Here is a 25,303-nt window from a genome sequence, read left to right on the forward strand (position 1 = left end):
ATCAGCAAAATTCAGTCACATTCAGTCCCTTCATCCAAGTCACTCTACTAGTAGCAGCTTGCCAACCTAAAAATGGCCCATTTATCTCAACTCTCTGCTTCCTGTTGGCCAATCAATCCTCCATCCACGCTGAAATGTCACCTCCTACACTATGAGGAACCTTGGTGAGTTTCTGCAGAGCATCTTGTAGATGATACACACTTCTGCCACTGTGCGTCGGTATTGGAGGGAATGAATGTTTGCGGATGGGGTGCCAATCAAATGGGTTGCTTTGTCCTGGATGGTATCAAGCTTCTTGAGCGTTGTTGGAAATCTACAGGTTCCCCTTTATCTATATTGCATGTTACTGCCTCAAAGAATTCTAAATAATTAGTCAAACATGATGTCCCTATCACAAAATTGTGTTGACCCTACCTGATTGTATGATGATTTTCTAAATGTCCAGCTATTACCTGCTTAACAATGGATTTCCAATGACAAATGTTTGGTTAACTGGCCTATACTTTCCTTCTTTCTGTCTTCCTCCTTTCTTGAATAGCTGCATTTTCCAACCTGCTGGGACCTTTCCAGAATCTAGGGAATTTTGGAAGATCATAACCAATGCTACAATTCTATATCTGCAGCCACTCCTTTTAAGACCCTAGGGTGCAAGTCAGGAGACTTGTCAACCTTTAGTTCTAATAGTTTTCCCAGTACCTTTTCCCTAGTGATTTTGATTGTTTTAAGTTCCTCCCTTTCACATCCTGATTTTCAAGCATTCTTGATTTTTTTTGTGTCTTCTACAATGAAGACAGATGTAAAATACTTGTCTAATGCTTCCGCCATTTTCTTGTTTGCCATCATTAATTCTCCAGTCTCACCCTCTAAGTGACCAATGCTCATTTAGTTACTATTTTCCTTTTAAAACACGTCTAGGAACTCTTAATATCTGTTTTTATATTTTTAGTTAACTTTCTCTCATACTCTAATTTCTCCCTCATTTTTTTTAGTCATTCTTTGTTGATTTCTAAAATCCTTCTAATCTTCTGACCTACCACTGATTTTTCCTGTATTGTACACTTATTCTTTCGATTTGATGCGATCTTTAACTTTCTTAGTTAGCCATGGATAGTGCTTCCTTCTCATTGAGTTTTTTTCCTTAATGGAATATATCTTTGCTGAGCATTATGGAATGCCTTAAATTTCTGCCATTGCTTCTCTACTATACACCTTCTAACCTATTTTTCCAGTTCACTTTAGCCAACTCTGCCCTCATACCCTTGTAAGTGCCTTTATCTAAGTTTAAGACACTATTCTTAGACACGCTTCGTACCCCGAAATGGAATATGGAATTATCATGTTATGATCACTGTTGCCTATAGGCTCCTTTACTATGAGGTCATTAATTAATCCTGTCTCATTACACATTGCCAGGTCTAAAATTGCCTGCTCCCTGGTTGGCAGTGGAATGTACTACTTTAAGAAATTGTCCTGAATAGACTTTATGAACTCATCTTCCAGGTTACTTTTGCCAATCTGATTCTTCCAATCCAAAAGAAGATTAGAATCGCACATGATTATTTCAATACCCTTCTTATGAGCACCCTTTTTTTCCTGTATACTCTATCCTAAAGTGTAGCTACTGTTAGGGGACCTATAAATCACTCCCACAAGCGACTTATTAACTTTGCTATTTCTTATCCCTACCCAAATTGATTCTGCATCTGGATCATCTGAACAAAGGTCTTTTCTCACTATTGTAGTAATATCATCCTCAATTAATGGAGCTATCTCACCACCTTTTACTAGCTTCCTATTCTTCTGAAATGTTGAATAGCACTGAACATTTATGTCCCAGCCTTGGTCACCTTGCAACCAAATCTCTGAAATGGCTATCAGGTCATGCATAATACAAAGTGCATGGATCAGAAGTACTAATGAATGGTTCCACTCTTTATCATTGTAACTGTCTGTTGCAGTAATAGTAATCCTTTAGGATCTTCTTAAGAGTATGTGTAAAGATTTGATAGTTTTTTTGTGCAGGGATATATTGGTACTTATTGTTTTGTTTGGTGCCTGGGCTCTATGGGGTTTGTTGATGGGGCAGTCAACCATTGGTAGAAGGTTGAAACTAGATATGGAAATATTTCTCCTGGTCCAGCCTCAGCAATATAATACTGGACCATTTTTCACGGTACCTCACCATACATTGCTTGAATCCTTTACAAAATCTACCTATCACCATCTCAAGGAAATGAGATAATAGGCATCCTCTCGTGGAGTAGGAAATTGAAATCCATCCACACACCATTTTGTGTGCATAGATTAATACAATTGCATCAAATTCTTTTGTACATTAACGTTGTCAGGCTAGTTAGGAGGAAATCACCCAGCAGTTTATACACATCTGGACTGGTGTCACCATGGGAAGGTTCAGAATGCAGGGAGTTGGGGTTGGCTGGATTGTGCTTGGTGATCTTTTCGATTCTATCTTGTATGTTTGTTCACCAGACTGGAATTTTGTGTCCAGCCAGAAATGTGAAACAATGTGTTCTCATTATCACTACTTCTCCAGCATTCTACTGAGATCTGAGAGTCCCATTTCTGTAGGAAAGTTGAGGTTCATTAAGGTTGATTTGAGTTTGTCCTTTTGCAAAAATTTATTACAGGTGAAAACTGCATGACTCGCCTTGCAAATTAATCTTCAATCATCATCAGATTAAGTTTAATTGAGGTCTCTCCATGGGTACCTTTCCTACCATACTAAAAATATGATTAGTAGAAATCCTGAAATTAATTCAAACCAATCCATTAAGGCTTGGATACTTACTGTTGTATATTGTTCAACAACATTTTCTGGGGTTGGACCAAGAACCATATAAAAGTCTAGGATTCCTCCAATAGTGCGATATGTCAGAGAAGGGGTTGGTTGAAGTGTTACATCTGGAGGTTAGAAATATCACAGACAGCATCAAACAAGCACTAATTATTAAGTTCAATGTCCTAGGTTGTATTGTCATTATTCAGGTTTTCACCTTAAATGCATGCAAGAACTATTTCCTTAACATAGACTCATTGTTGTGTTATCTGCAATAACTATTTTACTTTTATTCTGTGTACTTTAGAATACTTACAAAAGTAAAGATGAGGTGCTCTAACATAGCAGTCATATCAGGATACATTACTACTGGCTTAATTATATTATGACTTGTGGCACTTAAGAGATTTGCATATATAGAGCATTTTCACAACCTCAGGAAGTCCCAAATTGTTTTACAGCCAATGAGGCATGAGGAAGTGGAGATGTTATTGTAATACAGGAAACATGGCTGCCAATGGTAATGCAAACAACAATGTGATAACGACCAGATAATCTGTTTTTGTGATGTTGATTGGAAGATAAGTACTGTACAAGATACTGGGGATAACTCCCCTGCTCTTTTTCTAAATGATGCCACAGAATCTTCACCTGAAAGGTCAGACAGGACCTCGATTTAATGTCTCATCCAAAAGAGGCACCTTCAACAGTGCAGCACACCCTTAGTGCTACACAGGGTTGTCGGCTTTGATTTTAGACTTTAAGTGCTGGAGTGACACAACTTTGAGTCAGAGGCAAGACTGCTACCATGATCACTATAATGGTCACACATTACTACTGGGGCCATCTATAAGATTACGGAAGCATTACGTTAGAGAGTGCTGTTTTGTATTCTGTGAACTCTTTGACTTATAGACAGTAAATATTGATTAAAGAATTCCAGAGGTCTGTTTCATACTTGGGGGTTGAAGTTCTGTTTGCTGTTTGATTCAGATGTGTTAGCCAAATACAATGGTTAATACAAAAAACTACTGCGGATGCTGGAAATCCAAAACAAAAACAGAATTACCTGGAAAAACTCAGCAGGTCTGGCAGCATCGGTGGAAAAGAAAAGACTTGACGTTTCGAGTCCAATGACCCTTCAACAGAACTGGACTCGAAACGTCAACTCTTTTCTTCTCCACCGATGCTGCCAGACCTGCTGAGTTTTTCCAGGTAATTCTGTTTTTGTTTACAATGGTTAATACATTTGTGTCGCATTCATGATTTTACTGTTTCAATGTCTTCAAATCATTTTAAATTAACAACTTAGCTGAAATAGATGAATGTACTAAAAATATTTAATTCCAGATTATGAGTAAACTGATATCCCACAATTTTATTTTTACCTTTCGTTGGGAGTTAAGATAAATGCAGATTTTAATCTTTTATCTTCCGTTTATCATTAGTTGTAACTTCCCTAAAGAATTCTTTGGGTTTCATACCAGTTGGCAGCAATTATATTTGCTATTTATATTGTTTACTTCGATACTTATAAAAATCAAAATCTTATACATTAAGGCAGAATCACAGACACCAAGGCCCAGATAGGCCTTGAGATCACAAGATTGAATAATGAAGGTGAGATAAATTGATCTTTCGTTTATCATTTATTAACACATTGTTTATCTTTGCTGTTATTTATTTCAGGTACAAAACTTAATTAAATACAATGTGCTTAATCCTTTGAATATTGGGAATCTTGAGTAACTTGCAAAATCCCCTTCTGTCAGAGCAAAGCTAAAAAACTTAAAGTACACTTCAGAATGTTAAAGATTAGCATTTAAAATGTGCATGAATGCTCAGAACTTTACTGATATTCTTACAACAGCAGCAACTTGAGCACCTTATTTTCCTGAATGAAAGGTTCTAAGGTGCTTTACAAGACCATTGCAAAACAAAATAAGACAGTGAGCCACATAAGGAGATACTAGATCAGATGACCAAAAGCTTGGTCATTGAAGTAGGTTTTAAAGAGTGTCTTAAAGGAGGAAAGCGAGGTAGAGAGACAGAGCGATGTAAGAAAGGTATTTCAGAGCTTGGGGCCTAGACAGCTGAAAGCATGCAGCCACCAGTGATGGAATGATTAAAATCGGGATGCCAAGAGACCAGAATTCGAATAGCCTAAACATCTTGGAGGGTTATGGGGCTGGAGAAGATTACAGAGATATGGAGGGGCAAGGCCCTGGAGAGATCTGAAAACAAGGATCAGGATTTTAAAATCAAGTTGTTGCTTGATCGGGAGCCAATGTACGTCAACGAGCCCAGGGATGAAAGGGGGTCCAGGGCATGCTTTGAGTTAAGGCACAGGCAGCAGAGTTTTGGATGACCTCAAGTTTACAAAGGGTAGAATGTGGGAGACCAGACATGAGCACACTGGAATAATCAAGTCTATAGATAATGAAGGCATGAATGATGGTTTCAGCAGCAGATAGGCTTAGACAGAGGTGAAGTTAGGTGATGTAACAGAGATGGAAATAGGCAGTTTTAGTAATTGCACAAATATGAGGTGGGAAGCTCAGCTCAGGATTAAATATAACACCAAGCAGACTGACTTAATCTCAGACTTTTGACAGAGAGAGGGATGGAGTCGGTAGCTAGAGAACAGAGTTTGGTACGGGGGCTGGAAACAATGGCCTTATCTTCCCAATACTTAATTGGAGGAAAATTCTGCCCATCCAGTATTGGATGTCAGATAAGCAGTCTGATAATTTAGCAATAGTTGAGGAGTTCAGAAAGGTGGTGGTGAGGTAGAGCTGGGTGTCATCAGCATTCATATGAAAACTAATGCTGTAATTTCAGATGATGTTGCTAAGGGGTAGCATGTAGTTGAGAAGTAAGAGAGGAGCAAGGATAGATCCTTGGGGGCCACCAGAGTTAATGGTGCGGAAGCAGCGAGATAAACCAATGCAAGTGATTTCCTGGCTGTGATTAGATAGATAAGGATGAAAGCAGTTAAAAACAGTCCCACCCAGCTGGACGACAGTAGAGATGCATTGAAGGAGGATTGTGTAGTCAACCTTGTCAAAGGTTGCAGACAGGTTGAGAAGGTAGAGGAGGGAAAGTTTACCTTTATAACAGTAATAGGTTACTGTAAACTTTGACTAGAATTCGGACATACAGTACTATGAATTTTGATGTCAAAAAAGAACTCAAAACGTTTAACATGATTTTTTTAAAAGAGAGAGTGCATAAAGTAACACTTTAACTTACCCATTGCATTACTGTTCAACAGTAGTACACCATGGGCACTGAAATTCTCTTCAAGACCCATATAAAAAGGTTGGCTCCCATAGCTATTCATTTTATACTGTAAAAAATATACCAAAAAGTTAATGTTAGAAACATTTTTTTAGATAGGCACTAGTTAGAACATAGAAAGCTCTGCCTCAAACTTTTTTTTAAACTAAAGTCAGTGGCCTATAACTTCAACCAGGCAGAGGCTGTTTCTTCGGCACTAGCAGCCTAATTAAGCCCCTAATATGCAAAGGCGAAAGCATGCACTCATTTCTGGCTGGAAGTGCACCACTCATCATATTGGTGAGGGGATAAAAATAGGTGCTCAGGGCCCACGCATATATGCAAACCTTGTTGGTTTGGCCTGAGGCACCAGCACACCATAAAAACAGACATCAGGATCATCTGTGACCAAAAGGTAAGCTTTTCAAATTTACTTACCTACATGAATGCTGAGAGGCATAGGAAGGCATATTTAAAGGACAAGGACATGAGCTGCCACATGACTGTAATCCCTTTCCAAATTGGCTCCGTTCCCCACCAATCCAGCTTCTGAATTCCCAGAATCTGACCTTCGGTCTTCCCCATGGCTTCTAACTCCCAAATTCCTGCCTCCCAATTCCTCCTAACTCTAGCCTCTACACCCTGCAACCTCTGTGCACCCCAAAGTGATAAAAATGACCTTTCATTAGAACCCTTCAAATCATTTTGATGAAGTTTATCCAAACATTAACTGATGTCCCCTTTCAGATACTGAACGAGCTGCTGTACATTTCTAGCACTATGTGCTTTATTTCTGATTTCCAGCATTCATGATTTGATCGACTTGTTTAATTAATAATGGGCAGAATTTTGCCCTCGGCGGGGGCGGTCCACCCAACATGGAACATGGGCAGCAGCACTCAGTGCTGCCAGTGCCGGGCTGGGGGAGGAGGGCAAACGGGCCTATCGCAAACTTTGCACATGCGCGCCAAAGAGTGCTTCAATCTCCCTGAGGCAGCTCCGGGCCTCGGGGAGAAGAAGCGCTGTTTAAAAAAACTAATGAAGAAAATAAAAATGTCATAAAACATGTCCCCTCATGTGACTCTGCCACATGAGCAGGGACATGTTTTTAATTCAAGTGTAAAATTTTTATTTTATTTGCTTTAGGAGACCTCATCCCACCCATAAGGTTTCCTAAAAAGTACAAAGACCGCTTGGCGTTTTTGCCTGCCCGCCAACCGTAAGGTTGGACGGGCAGCATAAATTTGAATTTAATGACTTTTTAATGGCCTTAATAGGCCTTTTAATTGTCAGCGGGCATGCTGCCGACTTGGGCGCGCGCCTGCCAAACGAAATATCTCGGGACTACGCGATAACGTCAGGACACTCGCCTGACGTCATCGCATGTCATTTTACGCTTGGCCGGGTCGGGTGTGCGGCCACCCACCGAGCTCAATATTCTGCCCAATCTGCGTGATTTTGAAAAATATAGAATTCTGTATTTCAAATTCGACGCAGTGTGAAATTGAGTGCTTCCCCTCATCGGAGACAATCAACAGGATCTATCAAAATACCACAGACAAAGCTTCTTTCAATTTGTACATCAACGTACTTTATACAGTAACTATTTTATTCCTAATAACAATAATATTCTTATTCTCACACAAAGATTTACTCATTGCATTAGATTTATGTTAATAAGCTATTTGCCCTTTGTTCACTGGTAGAAAATTAAATGCAGTAGATTTTTTTTTTGGTGAAAGCAGGATACTATAATTGTCCAGTAGGGAGAACAAAAGTGCAATGAACATGAGTTTCTATTAGTGTATGATGCCATCTGAGAATCTATGGACGAATCACATGCTTAGTGCACACACTGATCATAATATCTCATCCCTCACTGTCCTCCTGTGACCTGAGAAGAATTTAGATGGCAGCCACTTAAAACAAGAAAACGACGCTACAATCTCAGAGGAAAGTTTCTAATAAAACCAAACCCAGAATCATTTATTATGCTTCCACGAGAGGGTGGAGGTGGGAGCTAAGTTGATGTTTCCTAATGTCAATGAATTTCTGATCTGAGACTAGATGTAACATTTCTGCTGCAGTATATTCATCAGCTCAGCCATTGTTATCTCTCGAATTGTCTACAATCTAAATCCATGCTTTTCACATAAACTTTATTTATTCTCATTGCTGTTAAAATCTATTTCCCTTCTATTTTCTTAAATATCTCTGCATTATTTTTAATCAAAGTTGTTCATTGCATTCAATTTTCCAGGATTGGTAACATTGATTTTTGTTTCCTCTCCACTCTTCCAACTCCATTTGTCATCATATTCCATTTTAAAACATCCTCAAAGCAGTCACCTTGGACGCAAATGCTGGAGTGTAAAATTAATGTTCTTTCCTAGGAATACAGTGTGATGTGCTGAAGCTTCACTTTCTATTAACAATCCTATATTCTTCACATTGTGATTATGTGAGAGGAAAAACAAAACTTCTGCACTGTCTAAATACAAAATAAAAATATAGGTAAAAATAACTGATGAAAGTAAATTACTAAACAATATATTTGTTTGGTAGTACAGAACTTGAGTATTTCTGAAAAAAAATGTATGTTGTTGAAGCTTTTCATTTTGCACTCATCAGGACAATTCACAAGTACACCAAATGTAAGCGGAACAACAATTTATACTACATGGGAAGAGAGAGCTGATTGGTTGGCAAGTAAACTCTGATTGGTAGATGTGTTGCCATGGAGAATGTACCAGTTAACTGATAACTGAGAGTTAACTGCCAAGTTTTGTTTAAATTCAAACCAGGCAGGTTGACCCTGATTGGTCAAGGCATTACCCTGGGGAACGAACAAGAGAATGGCTGCCGCCTCTTTTGTTTAGTTGAAAAAGGCGCAATGTTCTTTCTGTCTGCAAAGGACAGGGCCCTGTGTATTAATATATGGAGCTTCTAGCATGTGTAAGTAGTCCACAGCGCAAGCCTGACTGCTAATTTTAAACTGGTTGTCAGTATAATTATTAGCACACTTAGGATTGTCTAACAAATGTCGTCCAATTGTGGAATCACATCTAATGTTGGACACAATGGCCAGAATTTTGACGTCAGAGTGTGGTGGCAGGCCCAGCATGCCGACGTGTAAAATGATGCGCAGTGACGTCGGCAGTGCGTCCTGATTTCACTGTGCGTCATTTAGATCTTTCGTTCGGTGGGCACGCGCCAAAGGCGGCTGCACGCCCGCCCAACTGTCAAAGGCCTGTTAAGGCCATTAGGAAACTAATTGAGATAATTAGCAGGGCTGCCTGTCCAACCTTAAGGTTGGCAAGCAGGGGAAGAGCCCAAGCGGCCTTCATGTTTTTCAGGAAACCTCATCCACGGCCGGGATAAGGTTTCCTGAAGGATTTATTAAATAAATATTTTTTTCACAATTCATAAACATGCCCCAGCTGATGTGACACGGTCACATGAGGGGACATGTCTAAATACTTTTAATCTTTCTTTATTTAAAACATTCAATATGAACTTAATCTCCCTGAGGCACGGAGGTGCCTCAGGGAGATTTCTGCGCTCTTTCATGTACATGTGCAGGCCCCGACTCTCCCTCCTCCCCCAACCTGCACAGGTAGCACTGGTCGGGCCTTAATTAGCCCGCCCATGTAAAATGGCGGTGCGCAGCCGATCGCGGGCGATGATCAGCTCAGTGCCCTCTCCCGACCCGCCCGCCTGACAGGCAGAAAATTCTGCCCAATGTTTTGAGTTTTGCAAGCATGGACTGGTTAGTGTGGGCATGAAAGTGTTAATAAGCCTGGCAACAGCAACCTATTCGTTGTTGTTAACAACAGTGTGGTTTAGTTGTCTGTAAATAAACAGAATAACATCTGTAACTTAACCACTGGCTTTTGTAATACAGAGATAGAACAAGATTGTGATGAGGTTTTCAGAATGGAACTTGCCCAGCGTTTGCTTTACAGACATTGGTATTTTGATGTTGATATTTTTGTAGTTTGTTTCTTTAATCCGTATTTTTGAAATGATTTATGTACTGGTTTTCTTTGTAGAAGTCATACCAAACATAGTATAAGAGAATGAGCAATGTATTTTTAGTATAACACAAAATAGTTACTTGGTGGACCAAAAACTGACAGGAAGAGAGTTAAGTTGGGATAGACAATGACCAGTAGAGAGAGAATATGCCTAGACATATAGGCGGAAATAAGTCAAACTGCACCTACATACACACAGAACCGTGGAACAAAGGATCAGCTCAGCATGGTTTGAATGCTGCAATCAGAACGCGGGCAGTTGTGATGACCCCAAGGACCCATCATCTCATTGGTGGGGTAACTTGAGGCTGAAAGCACTGTGCCAATGAGAAAGCAACATCACTGCAAATGTAGTATGCAGGTCAGGCAGGAAGGTATAAGAATTTGATGCGCAGGAGACTCATGGCTGCAGTCAGAAAAGACGATAGCTTGGTCAACTAGCAACATGAGTTACAGGACAGGACAGTTTGACCACCCAATTTTGTCTGTCTCTCAAGAAACCAAGCAACCAGATTATGAGTAGACATTAGCAGATATTTGTATCAGTATTTTTATACTGATATCAATTCATATGCTAGGAGATTTAGGTTACTAAAAGTACTGTTTGTAAGGCAAGTAAAGTGTACACTGAGTCACTGATATCCAGCATAGACCTCCGAACCACAATGGTTAAGTAGCTGATCCAGGGAAGGGGATAGCCTACATTGGGTATGCTCAGTACCTTGCCTGTTGTGAACAGCTGAAGGGACATGTGGTTTGATACAATCTTGTCAGTCATCAGTTAACTGATGCATTCTCCATGGCAAAGCCTCTATCAATCAGAGTCCACTTGCCAACTGATCAGCATTCTCTTCTCATGTAGTATAAATTGTGGTTCCGTTTACATTTGGTATTCTTGTGAATTGTCCTGATGAGTGCAAGACCAAAAGCTTTGACGTGTCTTTTATCAGCAATACTTATATATTGAAAATTAGACACAACAAGAAATCCATAAATTCTCCTTCCTGTTTGCCATTATGTATGCAACACTATGCTGGGGAAGAGGGGAGCTGAGCCAGCAAGGTCAGCTGCAGCTATATTAATAGCTGCTATGACTATCTTCCTTTTGATAAAACCACAAGTAGGTGTTATTAGCAGAAGAATAAAAACTTGAATATACAAATCACTTTAATTTTTTTTATTGTGCAAATTATATAAAATTCTAGTTTACTCTTGGCAACATACACACTTGAACAACTAACTCACTGATATGACATTTCTTTATCTACTATTTTTGGGGCGATGTTAACCTAATTAAGATAGACAAGTCAAGCATTGTTGGACTTTTGCCTTTATGGCCTGAATGGGATTTGTTTATATTGCTTGCGTTACAATAGAAGATGGTGGAATTTAACCAAAACATTTATCCGCTAACAATTTCTAGGCTTCTGTGATTGAATTGCATTTGTGAGAATGTAAATAAACAGCAGTTTACTTTAATCAACAGTGCTCTGTATTCTTGTCCAAGATACAGAGATCAAAGTTGAGATCATTGCTCTGGCACAAACAACATTTGGTCAGCTATTTCTGTATGAACCTGCATTCTACCATCAATTGGAGGAACATTCAGTCATTTGCTTCACAATTTTTCAGACAACAGTCCTGGATAAGAGAGATAAAGGGTTACAGTAAATCACTGCTCTGTGATTTATGTGTGAATGGGCTCTGTTGTTCTTCACTGTAAAACTTCAAGCAATTGTAATCACTTTGACTTACAACACTGAATCCCAGGTTTGATGTGTAGCCAGGGTAATTCAATTTTTCACAGCACTTGATGTTAGCAATAAAACACAATAAGCCATGGCTGAGGAAAGAAGTTTCTAAACTTACACCAGGTGGCTGATCTTTGGCAAACATTCCCCACGTATTCCAGTTCAGATCATGTTTGAAACTTCGATGTTCAGTTTCTCCAAAGCCATAAATATATTGTGAAGGGAGTTGGGTTGAAATTTGTATGAATTGATCAGTAAACGTGAAGCCAGGCACTTGGGAATTCCAACTGTTACAAAGCAAAGGAGAACTAAATTCCTAGCATTTTGGATTTAAGTTAACCAACGACAATGTTAAAATTAGACAAGATTCTAATCTGACATAGGCTACTATTATCAGGAGCAAATACTTAAGAGTTCACACAAAAGACAATATTAATATGTAGGTAGGGAAAGAAAAATTAACAGTTTGCATAATCCAGAGCAATTTAATGTGACAAAATCATGCAATTAGATGGCAACATAGTAGGAGTATGTTGTGGTATATCTAATGCAAAAAAGAAGAACTAGTCATTTCAAATATATTCTATCAGAAGATTACAGGTCACTTGTCTGAGTCCATGTCAGTTGCAAGATACCTCCCCACCATTAGTGTTTATCAAAAGGCAGCACTGCTGCAATCTTCTAATTTCCATTAGTAGTGGGCGAGATACCTTGCTTCTGCTGCACAGGGAATAATAAATCTGCATGGCCTAACTATCTATTAATAATTGTGGACAGCTGATCAGACATTAAAGTGTGCATTTGAAAATTCTTGCCAAAGTTTATTGAGAATTTTGGAATAAAATAAAAAGTTTTAAATATGGATAATGTACATGTTCATAATCTGAGTGTTAATGACCTATCAGTTACAGCAATAACCTCTAGCATTTATATAGTGAGTTTAGCAGGCAAAGTGTCCCACATCACTTCAGAGAAGAGTAAGCAGATAAACTCTACATGGAGCAAAGACAGAAATATTAGTATGGGTGGCTAAAACTTTTGGTTCAAAATCAGTGTTTTAAAGAGGGCCTTAAATGTGAAGAAACTTGGGGAGAAATTCCAGGGATTAGAACCTAGACTGTTGAAGACTCAGCCGCCAATGGCAGGGTACAAAGAGGAGGTATGCATATGAAGCTGGACTCAGAGGAACAAAGAGTTCATCTTGTCTTATAGGGCTGGAGAAGAGGACAAGAAAAGGGTAGGCCATGGAAATACAATGATGAGAAGTTTGGATTTGAAGTGTTGGGGATTGGGAGCCAATGTAGGTCTTTGAACACAGGCGTGATGGTTGAGTGGGACTTGGGGTGAGCTAGAATGTAGACAGTAGAGTTTTAGATGAGCTGAGGTTTATGGTGGATGGAGGGCAGGAGGCCTGAGTACAGCCTCAGATAATCAAGCCCAGAGGTCACAAATCTATGGATAAGGCTTCAGCAGCAGAGGGGCTGAGGCAGAGGCAGAAATGGGCAATGTTGCTGAGGTGGCAGTAGTTTGTTTTCAAAACAGAGGCTTTGAGTCAGAGCTCTGCTCAAGGTCAATATATCAAGGTTGCGAGCAGTCTGGTTCAACCAGAGACAGTGGCCAGGGAGGAGGAATTGGTTGCGAAGTGAGTGCCAAAGACAATGGCTTCAATCTTCCCAGTGTTTAACCGAGGACTTTATTTTGTAAATTTGGCAGTAGTAAACAAACAACTTGTCTTACATAATACCTTCAATGTAATTAAGTGTCCCAAAAAAGCTTCACGGGAACATTATAAAACAAATTATAGAACAACTGAGTCACTTAAGGAAATATTAGGGCAGGTGACTTTTTTCAATCCTCTCTAGACACAGGTGAGGTACCAGGGTAATGAAGGTCTGCGAACATTGTACCATTGTTTAAAAAGGGTGCAAGGGATAGGCCCAAATAATTATGGGCCAGTCAGTCTGACTTTGGTGCTGGGCAAAATATTAGAATCAATTCTGAGAGACAGGATAAACTGTCACTTAGTAAGGCACAGATTGATCAGGGATAGTCAGCATGGTTTTGTTAAGGGAAAGTCATGTCTTACTAACTTAATTGAATTTTTTGAGGAAGTAACAGGGAAGATTGATGAGGGTACTACAGTGGATGTGGTCTACATGGACTTTAGTAAGGCATTTGACAAATCTGCCCATACGGCAGACTGGTCAGAAAAGTAAAAGTCCATGGGATACAGGAGAATGTGGTGAGCTGGATCCAAAATTGGATCGTGACAGGAAACAAAGGGTAATGATCAACAGATGTTTTAGCGAATGGAAAGCGGTTTCCAGTGGCATTCCACAGGGCTCAGTGTTGGATCCCTTGCTGTTTGTGATATATATTAATGATTTGGACTTAAATGTGGGAGACATGATTGGGGAATTTTCAAATTACACAAAAATGGGCCATGTAGTTGATAGTGAAGAGGATAGCTGTGAACTCCAGAATTCTATCAATGGTTTGGTCGAATGGGCGGAAAAGTGGCAAATGCAATTCAATCTGGAGAAGTGTGAGATTATGCATTTTGGGAGGGCAAACAAAGCAAGGCAATACTCAATAAACGGGAGGATATTGAGTTGTGTAGAAGAAGTGAGAGACCTTGGAATGCATGTCCACAGGTCCCTGAAGGTTTCAGGACAGGTAGATAAGGTGGTAAAGAAGGCATATGGAATGCTTTCCTTTATTGGACGAGGTACAGATTACAAAAGTAGGGATATAATGCTGGAACTGCATAAAATGCCGGTTTGGCCACAGCTGGAGTTTTGCAATCAGTTCTGGTCACATCACAGGAAGGGCATAATTGCCCTGGACAGAGAACAGAAAAGATTTACAAGAATGTTGCCAGGACTGGAAAATTGCAGCTATTTGTAGAGATTATGTATGCTCGGGTTGTTTTCCTTAGAAAAGAGGAGGCTAAGGGGTGACTTGATCGAGTTGTACAAAATTATGAGGGGCCTAGATACAATAGACAGGGAAGACTATTTACCCCAATGGAGAGGTCAATTACCAGGGGGCACAGATTTAAGGTAATTGGTAAGAAGATTAGAGAGGACATTAGGAGAAACATTTTCACCCAGAAGGTGGTAGAGGTGTCTGGAATTTGCTGCTCAGGTTGGTGGTTGAGGTAGAAACCGTCAACTCATTCAAAAAGTTCCTGGATCTGCACCTTAAGTGCTGTAATCTACAAGGCTATGGACTGGGTGCTGGAAGGTGGGATTTGAATGGGTGGCTAGTTTCTTCAGCTGGTACAGACATGATGGGCTGAATGGCCTTTTTCTGTGCTGTAACTTTTTTTTATGGTTCTATGACAAAATGCTTGGTCAAAGAGGTAGGTTTGTGGAACATCTTGAAGGAGGAAGGAAACTTAGAAGAAGTGGAGAAGGTTAGGGAGAGAAATCCAGGGCATTGGCAAAGCCACCATTAGTGAAGAAATTAAAACTAAATGAATTGATGGCCCACATCGAAGTAAATAAATAAGATCCGATAGCAATTACGGAGACATGGCTCCTTAGTATTGAGGGGTACATGACATTCAAGAAGAATAGGAAGCTAGGTAAAGGTGGAGGGGTAGCACTGTTAATCAAAGAGAGCATTGGTGCAATAGTTAGAGATGACCTTGGTTCAGGAGATCAGGGTGTAGAATCGGTTTGGGTGGAGATGAGGAATAGTAGGGGAAAAAGTAATTAGTAGGAGTGGTCTACAGGCCCCCTAACAGTAGCCACAGTGTAAGACAAAGTATTCAAGAGAAATTATTGTGTGCTTGTGATAAAGGGACGGCAATAATCATGGTTGATTTTTATCTACATATAAACTGGAAAAATCAGATTGACAGTAGTAGCCTGGATGAGGAGTTGTTAGAATGCTTTCAAGATAGTTTCTTAGAGAAGCATGTTCTGGAACCAACCAGAGAGCAGGTTATATTAGACTTGGCACTGTGTAACGTGACAGGATTAATTAACGTGACCTCAGAGTAAAAGCACCCCTAGGTAACAGCAACCACAATATGATTGGATTTTGAAAAAGAGAAGAGTGGGTCTAAGACTAGTATCTTAAACTTAAATAAGGGCAACTATGTGGGGATGAAAGCTGAGCTAACTGAAGCGAACTGGGAAACGAGGCTAGAGGATAGATCAATAGTGAAGCAGTGGCAGACATTTAAAGGGATATTTCAGAGTATTCAGAATAAGTATGTTCCTAATATAAAGAAAAATTCTAAGGGGAGGAGGTACCATCCGTCGTTACCTAAAGAAGTTAAGGAAAGCATCAAACTTAAGGGAAAAGCATACAACTCCGCAAAGATGAGTGGCAGGACTGATGATTGATCAGAATATAAAGAATGGCAGAGAGTGACTAAAAGGTTAACCAGGAGAAAGAAATTAGAGTATGAGAGGAAGCTAGCTGGAAATGTAAAATTGGATAGCAAGAATTTCTATAGATATTTAAAAAGGAAAAGAGTAAGTAAAGTGAGTGTTGGTCCTCTAGAGAGTGACAATGGGGAGCTAATAGTAGATAATAAGGAAATGGCAGAAGAAATGAACAAGTATTTTGGTTCTGTCTTCACTATAGAGGATGCAAAAACATTTCAATAATAGCTGCAAATCAAGAGGTGAAAGTGAGACAGTAACTTAATGAAATTGAAATCACTAGGGAAACTGTACTGAGAAAACTGATGGAGCTGCAGGCTGGCAAGTCTCCAGGTCCCAGTGGGCTATGTCCTAGTGTCTTTAAAGAGGTGGCTAATGAGGTAGTCGATGCATTGATGCTAATTTTCCAAAATTAGCTAGATTCTGGAAAGGTTCCATCAGACTGGAAAGTAGTAAATATAACCCCTCTATTCAAGGAGGGAGGGAGGCAGAAAACAGGAATCTATAGGCCAGTTAGCTGACGTCTGTTGTGGGAAAGTTGTTAGAATCGATCATTAAGAATGTTTTAGCTGGGCACTTAGAAGAGCTCAAGGCAATTGGGATGAGTCAGCATTGTTTTGTGAAAGGAAATCATGCTTAAACAATTTCTTGGAGTTTTTTGGAGGAGTAACGTGCACAGTGGATAAAGGGGAGCCTATAGACCTACTGTACTTGGATTTCCAGAAGGCATTTGATAAAGTACCACATCAAAGGTTATTACAGAAAATAAAGTGCGTTGTGTAGAGGGTAACATGTTAGCATGGATGAAAGATTGGCTGGCTGACAGAAAGAAGGGAGAATCCATAAATGGGTCTTTTTCTGATTGGCAAGATGCAATAGGACTGTGATGGGGCCTCAACTTTTTACAATTTACATCAGTGACTTAGATGAGGGGAGCGAAGACATGGTAGCTAAATTTGCAGATGACACAAAGATAAGTAGGAAAGTATGTTGTGAAGAGTACATGAGGAGGTTGCAGATGGATGTAGATAGGTTGAGTGAGTGGGCAAATATCTGGCAAATGAAGTTTAATGTGGGAAAATGCTTTTTGTTCTTCCTGCCAAAGTGAACAACTTCTCAGAGTATTACTTAAATGGAGAACAGCTGCATAATTCTGAGCTGCAGAGGGATCTAGGTGTTCTAGTGCATGAGTCACAAAAAGTTAATATGCAGGTACAGCAAGTAATTAAGAAGGCTAATGGCATGCTGTCCTTTATTATGAGAGGGATTGAACATAAAAGTAAGGATATTATGCTTCAATTATACAGGGCATTGGTGAGACCACACCTCAAATACTATGTGCAGTTTTGGTCTCCTTATTTAAGGATGTAAATGGTGGTTCAGGGGAGGTTTACTAGATTGATACCTGGAATGGGTGGGTTGTCTTACGAGGAAAAGTTGGACAGACTGGGCTTGTTGCCATTGGAGTTTAGAAGAGGGGTGATTTGATTGAAGTATACAAGATCCTGAACAGCCTTGGCAAGATGGGCGTCAAAAGGATGTTTCCTCTTGTGAGTGAGTCCAGAACTAGGGGGCACTATTTTAAAATTAGGGGTCGCCCTTTTAGGACAGAGATGAGGAGAAATTTTTTCTCTCAGAGGGTTGTGTGACTTTGGAACTCTTTGCCTCAGAAGATGGTGGAAGCAGGGTCATTGAACATTTTTAAGGCAGAGGTAGATAGATTCTTGTTAGGCAAGGGAATCAAAGGTTATCGGGGTTAGATGGGAATGTGGAAATCAAAACACAAGATCAGCCATGATGTTATTGAATGGTGGAGCAGGCTCGAGGGGCCGAATGGTCTACTCAAGTTCCTATTTCTTATGTTCTATGTTCTTATGCCCAAGAGGCCAGAATTAGAGGAGCATAGATATCTCAAAGGATTGTGGAGCTAGAGAAAATTAGAGAGATAGAGATTCAAAAATTAATAAGTTAATTATGCTAAAAGCAGTCAAAATTTGCACAAAGGCAAATTCTCAAGGAAGGCAATAACAAATTATGCAGTTATGTCATTTTGTGAAAAAATGGGAACACGCTTTTTTGGCTGAATTGAAAACTTCCAATGGTTACTTGTGATACCTCCATTTAAAATGAAAGTTTATGTTAGAAATATCACTGAAACCATTTATTTTTGTAAACAGAATACAATAATAGTCTAGTAACTCAAAATTTTAAAAAAGGTCAATCAGTTCTGTAAAGCTAGAGTTGTCGTTGTGAATTTAGTTCAGCGCTTTGTTAGATACGACTTATTTTATTGAACGGATTGTCTGCTATAATCATACTCCATTGTGTTCTCGTCCTGCATTGATTACTTGTACCTCATTAGCATTCATCAGCCTTTGTGTAGGAGAATGTGAAAGTTATTATCTGTACTGATTGTAAAAATAGAAAATCCTTTCCAAAAATCCACTACTTACATGACTGCACCAGTACTCTTCCTTTTGACCTGGATCCCAAATGGAAAATTGGTAAATGTAACCTCATAAAGTCTTGTAGAACCATCATCTGGTTTTGAGCTGGGAATGTTTAGTTGGATTGGAACTTCAAATCTTTTTGCATGTGGATCAGAAATCTGGAGGACAATGGAGTTTTGTCATTAATATTATTAAATACATGCATTTTACAAATATCAGCTTAGCTGCCTTAATTAGAACTGCTCTACCTATTCAGGAAAATACCCTATGTTACCAGCTGTTGAGAGCAGGGATTTATTGCAGAGTGCTGGTCATAATTTTTTCCTCAAATAATATCAAAACACAAAAAAATTAATCAGCAATTTATTTAATTTACTATTTGTGGGATCTTGCTGTGTGGAAATTGGCTTTAGTTTTTAATTTGTCCTCAGGCTGTAGATAACACTAGCAAAACCACATTTATTTGGCCTGTGAAGGTGGTGGTGGATCTTCTCTGTGAACCGCTGGAGTCCTCATGATGATAGTTCACCCTGGATGATGTTAAAAATGGAGGCTCATGATCGTGATTCAATGGTGATAAAGGAACAGTGATTTATGTCCAAGTCATAACAGTGTATGACTTGAAGGAGAACTAGGTGGTGATGGTGTTTCCATGATAACGTTGCTCTTATCCTTATCAATAGTAAAGGGAGGTGCAATTAAACTAATCTTGGTAAATTGCTATAGTGCATCCTGTAGGTTGTACATACCGCAATTGCATTGTACCAGTGATGGAGAAGGTAGAAATTGAGTCCAGTGGCAGGAGTTTGGTCAAGTGATCTCCTCTGTTCTAGATAGTGCCAAGAATATTGAGTTATGTGACTGCACCAATCTACATGAGTGGTGAATATTCTACCACAATCCTGATTAAGCCTTGTTGATAATAAAAAGGCCTCAAGAAATAAGAAGGTAAGCCATTCATTGCAGAGCACCAAGTCTCTGACCTACTGTTATAGTGGTGATGACATGGTGAATCTAGTTAAGATTACGTTAACCCCACAAAATGCTGATTGGTGGTAATCTGTTCACGTTGACAGGTTGTGAAGGAATTCAGCTGCAGTAAGGAGTTAGAAAATTTAAAAAAGTGATTCCCCTATGAAGTAGGGATTTAAAATTAAAAGCAGAGTTCATCTGCTGGTCAGAGGTTCAGAAGTTCAAAAACATGCCTGGGGATAACTGTGCTCAAGGACGCAATGGATAACCAATTCTGTAGCAAGGAAATTACCACCATTTGCATCTTTCAGTATCCTGTTAGCTCGAAGGATGTTGACTAGAATGAAGGATGTTGTCCAGCAAGTGTGCTTACGGGCTTCCTGCTGGTACAGTTCATTTATGGTATAATATTGGAGCCACACAGTAGCATTTTTAGACTTGTTGGATTCATTCCAGCATCTCTCATGATAAAGATATAGCTACTGTAGTGTAGTGATGACAGTTCTGCCCTTAATTAGGACAGAGGTATTTCACTAAACTCTGTAGCTTTCTACTCAGGGATCTAAGGTAAATGCTGCTTAAATATTGATGGATATCTTAAATATCCTCTATTGGAATCAAGGTTATGCTTTCTTTTCCTGGAACGATTAATGTTGTGATTGGCGTTCCATCAAATGTAAATTGCATATTCAGTTCTTTAATAAACTTTTACATAATTTAGAAAATACATTGGGCTGAATTTTGCCCTTGATGGGTGGGCGGGCCCGACCGACTTGGCGGTGGGTGGGTAGCCGATTGCTGCCGCCGAAACGGACCCCGCCACCATTTTAAGTGGGCGGGCCAATTAAGACCCGCCCAGCGTGACGCCCGGCGGGAAGCGCTATGCTCTTCCTGTGCGGGCGGGGGTTCCCCAAATGTGAGAGTGTGCTCTTTCACGCATGCGCGCAAAAGAGCACGCACCTCCCTGAGGCTAGTGGTGCCTCAGGGAGATCGCTGAAAGGTTTGCAAAGTTTAAAAATAGAAAAATTAAAAAATCATTAACATGTCCCCCTCATGTGACAATGTCACACGAGATGGGACATGTTAATAAAGTACACAAAAACTTTGTTAAACTTTTAAAAAACTGACATGAAACCTCATCCTGCCGGTGGATGAGGTTTTATGTGTTTTCAGAAGCCCGCCGGGGCTCCTGGCCTGCCCGCCAACCTTAAGGTTGGACAGGCAGGTCCTTTAATTGTTTTAATTATCCTGTCAATGGCCTCAATTGACTGGGCGGCGGGTGGACAGCTGACCGCGCTGTGCCCCCGCCTTCCTGAAGATTTAAATGGGGCAGGATGATGTCGGGAGTTCCCCCTGATGTCATCCCGCGTCGGCGAGCGGGCCCCGCCCCCAACTCACCGACGGAAAAATTCAGCCCATTGTCTCATATAGCCTTCTGTATCCAAATGTGAGAACCCATCTCCATACAGTCTTCAGTGGAGAGGTACATTATCGAGGAAAAGTTATACTATCTCGGTTATTATAATCTAGCTAAAATTTGTCTAAAAGGCTATCTGGAGGACAGTAATATTCTCTGGTGGCTTATTTCCTTCAGGGGGAATTAGATCAATTTTTCAGACCCATTTAAGTGTCTGTTAGGCCTGTCTTTCATAACCTTAAGTGAGAATGATCATCTGAGGAGTACTCCTCATCTATATAGACCCAAAATGGGGCTAGGGTTATAATTCACTTCAAGATCAGGTGGAACTGGCTAGGCTTTTGCTTTTTTCATGATGGTAAATGTCAGCACTTATGACTGCATGAATCTCACTTGCCATTTGTCAGTTCAAGATTGTGCAGTCTGAACCCAGGTCATCTAGGGTCTTAGCTACTTGAGGCCATTCTGCAAAACCAACTGTATGTTCCCCCACAGAATGTCAGCAGCTTTCCACCAGCCTGCAACCACTGGGCTTGCACTGCCAGGAGAATTAGGGCAGTCAAGACTGACAGTAAGGGAATACACAGGAGTGATTAATTGACGCTTGTATCAAATGGTTTGTTTGAAAAAGTTGATTTAAATAATTTATTTTGTGCTGCGTTTTATTTAAGCTTTGTCGCCAAGAGTATGCCGTGACGGTCAGCAACAGAGGGAAGGGAAGGCGTGTGACTGTTGAATGGGAATTTGGGCTGGTGTTCACTGAAACATTAGTTGGATGAGGGAACCATAGACAACCCAGCCGGAGAGATGATGTGTTGGTTCTCCCTTCCTCCTCCTCTTTTTCCTCTTCCTCCTCAGCTGTTTGCCATATCTCTGGTGGCAAAGGCTGTGTCCGCATGATGGTGATATTGTGCAGGATACAACAGAGTATAATGAATCATGACACATGCTGTGGCGAGAACTGCTGTGTTCCTCCACAGGTGACCCAGACAGCAAAACCGTCGCTTGAGCAGCATTTGGTCTATTCGATGATGTTTCATGCAGATGTATGACTCCCATTACGTGCACGCTGGCCACATGTGTACTGAAGTCATGAGATGGATAGTCAGCGGGTAGCCCTTGTCACCCAACAACCACCCTCCAGTGTGACATGGTGGTTCGAATACTAAGGTAAGACTGAACTGGTGCAGAATAAAAGCATCAAGACCGTTGCTAGGATACTAGGTATTCACTGGCATGATGTACTGAGCATCGTCGCACACCAACTACAGAGTCAGGGAGTGGAACCCTTTGCTGTTGCAATGCATCTCTGCATGTAGCTGCAGCACCTGCAAAGGGTATGTGTGCAGTCAATGGCACCTGCACCATAGGAAAGTCCGTTATACTGGGAAAACCATGCGCAGACTCCTCCCCCTCCTCTTGTCAGAGGAACATAGTGAATTTCTCTTCCCTGGTATGAAGAGCATCAGTCACTTCCCTTATGCAGCAAAAGAAAACAAACAGAGAAATGTTTGAGATGTCACCTGCTCCAGGCTAGAAGGATCTTAATGTGAAGAAGTTCAGGGCCATGGTCACCTTCACAGCCAATGACAATGTGTCATTTGCTCTGCTATGAGGCTGCAGGTCTCCTGCAAGAGGTGGCAGATTTCCATAAGCATCTGCTTCATAAAATGGAGACAAAGCACACATTGCTCTTGGCTTAGGTTAATGTAAGAGAATTGCTCCCTGAAGTCCCTAGGTGGATAAGACCTCCTGCTGACAACCCAAATTTCCATTTTTTATTTACATTATTCTATTTAAAAAATTGAATAATTCATATTTTATCTCAAAGGTTAACACTGAATTACCAGGAGCAGACTATAAATTAATCGCAGCAATACACATTTTCTATTTAACTTTAAGCTTTCAAATCTTCTTGGCTTTTATGCTACCATTGGAATCCTACCTTAAAATTCAACATATTGTTACTTAGGTATGTGACATCAACCTGCAGGATTTCCACAGTTGGGGTCTGGCCTTTGTAACGCTCTGGATATGCTGTATTCCTTTTAATTTCAGCGCTCATTCCATTTTTCCTTTGTGTAATCCTCTTGTTTGTATTCAGGATATAGCCATAGTCGCCTTCGTAGAAGCAGGAAGGTTCAGAAGGCTTAGAATTGCTCTGCAAAAAAGAAAAACACAGGTTTCATATAAAGCAAATCAAAAAGACACAGAGGTATGCTTAAACTAGCTAAATACATTTAAGTATTTCACAACAGTAAGTGGAGTAATGTGTAAAGCATTTTGTAGTCTATTTCAACAGACTTATTGTACTTTTCATAACATTGCTTAAATTTTAGACCACTGCAATTATTCCCCTGATAAAAAGCAGTGCTTAATTTAACACATCATATGTTAGACACTATGGGCAGAATTTTCTGCCTGTCGAGCGGGCGGGCCCGACCCAATCTCCAGCGGGCGGGGAGCCGATCCCCGCCGGAGAAGCGGGCCCCGCCGCCATTTTACGTGGGTGGGCCAATTAAGACCCGCCCAGAGTGACGTCTGGCGGGAAGCGCTTTGCGCTTCCTGTGTGGGCGGGGGGGGATTCCCCAAATGTGAGAGTGTGCTCTTTCACGCATGCGCACGAAAGAGCGCACATCTCCCTAAGGCTAAGTGCTGCCTCAGGGAGATCGCTGATAGTTGTATAAGCTTTAAAAATAGAAAAATAAAAAATCCTTAACATGTCCCCCTCATGTGACAATGTCACACGAGATGAGACATGTTAATAAATTTCACTAAAACTTTAATTAAGTTTTTTAAACCCTACATGAAACCTCATCCCGCCGGTGGATGAAGTTTCATGTTTTTTCAGAAGCTTGCCGGGGTTCCTGGCCTACCCGCCAACCTTAAGGTTGGACGGGCAGGTCTTTTAATTGTTTTAATTATCCTGTCAATGGCTTCAATTGGCCATTGACAGGTCGGCAGGCGCACAGCTGATTTTACTGTGCCCCTGCCTTCCTGAAAATGTAAATGGGGCAGGATGACTTCGGGGGTTCCTCCTGAGGTAATCCCGCATCAGCGAGCGGGCCCCACGCCCTTTCTCGCCAACAGCAAAATCTAGCCCTATGAAGCCAAGTTAACTATAAATACGGTCTTTCAGTGAAATTCTACTCATACACATAAACATACGAAATAGGAGCAGAAGTAGACCATTCAGCACCCGAGCCAGCTCCGTCATTCAATAAGATCATGGCTCATCCGCTTGTGTTTCGAATTCCGCACTGCCATTTACCGCTGATAAGCTTTGATTCCCTTGCCTAATCTGTCTACCTGACTTAAAACTATTGAATAACCCTGCCTCCACCATCTTCTGAGGCAGAGAGTTCCAAAGTCGCACAATCCTCAAAGAAAAAAATTCTCATCATCTCTGTCCTAAAAGGGCAATCCCCTAATTTTAAAACAGTGCCCCATAATTCTGGACTCACCCACAAGAGGAAACATCCTTTCCATGTCCATCTTGTCAAGGCCGTTCAGGATCTTGTATATTTCAATCAAGTCACCCCTCACTCTTCTAAACTCCAGTGGAAACAAGCCCAGTCTGTCTAACCTTTCCTCATATGACAGCCCATTCGTTCCAGGTATCAATCTAGTAAACCTCTGAAACATCTCCAACACATTTACATCCTTCCTTAAATAAGGAGGCCAAAACTGCACACAATATTCGAGATGCGGCCTCACCAATGCCCTGTATAACTGAAGCATAACATCCTTACTTTTATGTTCAATTTCTCTCGTAATAAGGGATAGCATTCCATTAACCTTCTTAATTACTTGCTGTCCCTGCATACTAACTTTTTTTATTCATGCACTGGAACACCTAGATCCCTCTGCACCTCCGAGTTCTGCAGTCATTCTCCATTTAAATAACACTCTGCTTTTTATTCTTCCTGCCAAAGTGAACAACTTCACATTTTTCTACATTATACTCCATCTTCTAGATTTTATGCTCACTCACTGAACCTATCTATGTCTGTCTGCAACCTCCTTATGTCTTCTTCAAAACATATTTTCCTACCCATATTTATGTCTTCTGCAAATTTAGCTACCATGCCTTCACTCCCTTCATCTAAGTCATTGATATAAATTGTAAAAAGTTGAGGGCCCAGCACAGACCCATGCGGGACCCCACTCGTCACATACTGCCAATTAGAAAAAGACCCA

The 25,303-nt window shown here is 40.5% G+C and overlaps 1 protein-coding gene across 4 annotated transcripts in view; it reads right to left on the reverse strand.

The window, feature by feature from the left end:
- si (sucrase-isomaltase) overlaps positions 1-25,303 on the reverse strand; it is a 228,583-nt gene that overhangs the window by 56,877 nt on the left and 146,403 nt on the right. For all 4 annotated transcript variants that reach the window (XM_078563786.1, XM_078563784.1, XM_078563783.1 and 1 more), the window contains 5 exons: positions 23,049-23,264; positions 18,718-18,872; positions 11,983-12,151; positions 6,050-6,146; positions 2,810-2,922 (listed from right to left, as the gene is read on the reverse strand). In XM_078563786.1, the coding sequence (XP_078419912.1) occupies positions 2,810-2,922; positions 6,050-6,146; positions 11,983-12,151; positions 18,718-18,872; positions 23,049-23,264 (750 nt within the window). The remainder of the gene's footprint in view (positions 1-2,809; positions 2,923-6,049; positions 6,147-11,982; positions 12,152-18,717; positions 18,873-23,048; positions 23,265-25,303) is intronic.

This window comes from Cetorhinus maximus, chromosome 19 (assembly GCF_964194155.1).
Source record: "Cetorhinus maximus chromosome 19, sCetMax3.hap1.1, whole genome shotgun sequence".
NCBI classification, from domain to species: Eukaryota; Metazoa; Chordata; class Chondrichthyes; order Lamniformes; family Cetorhinidae; genus Cetorhinus; species Cetorhinus maximus.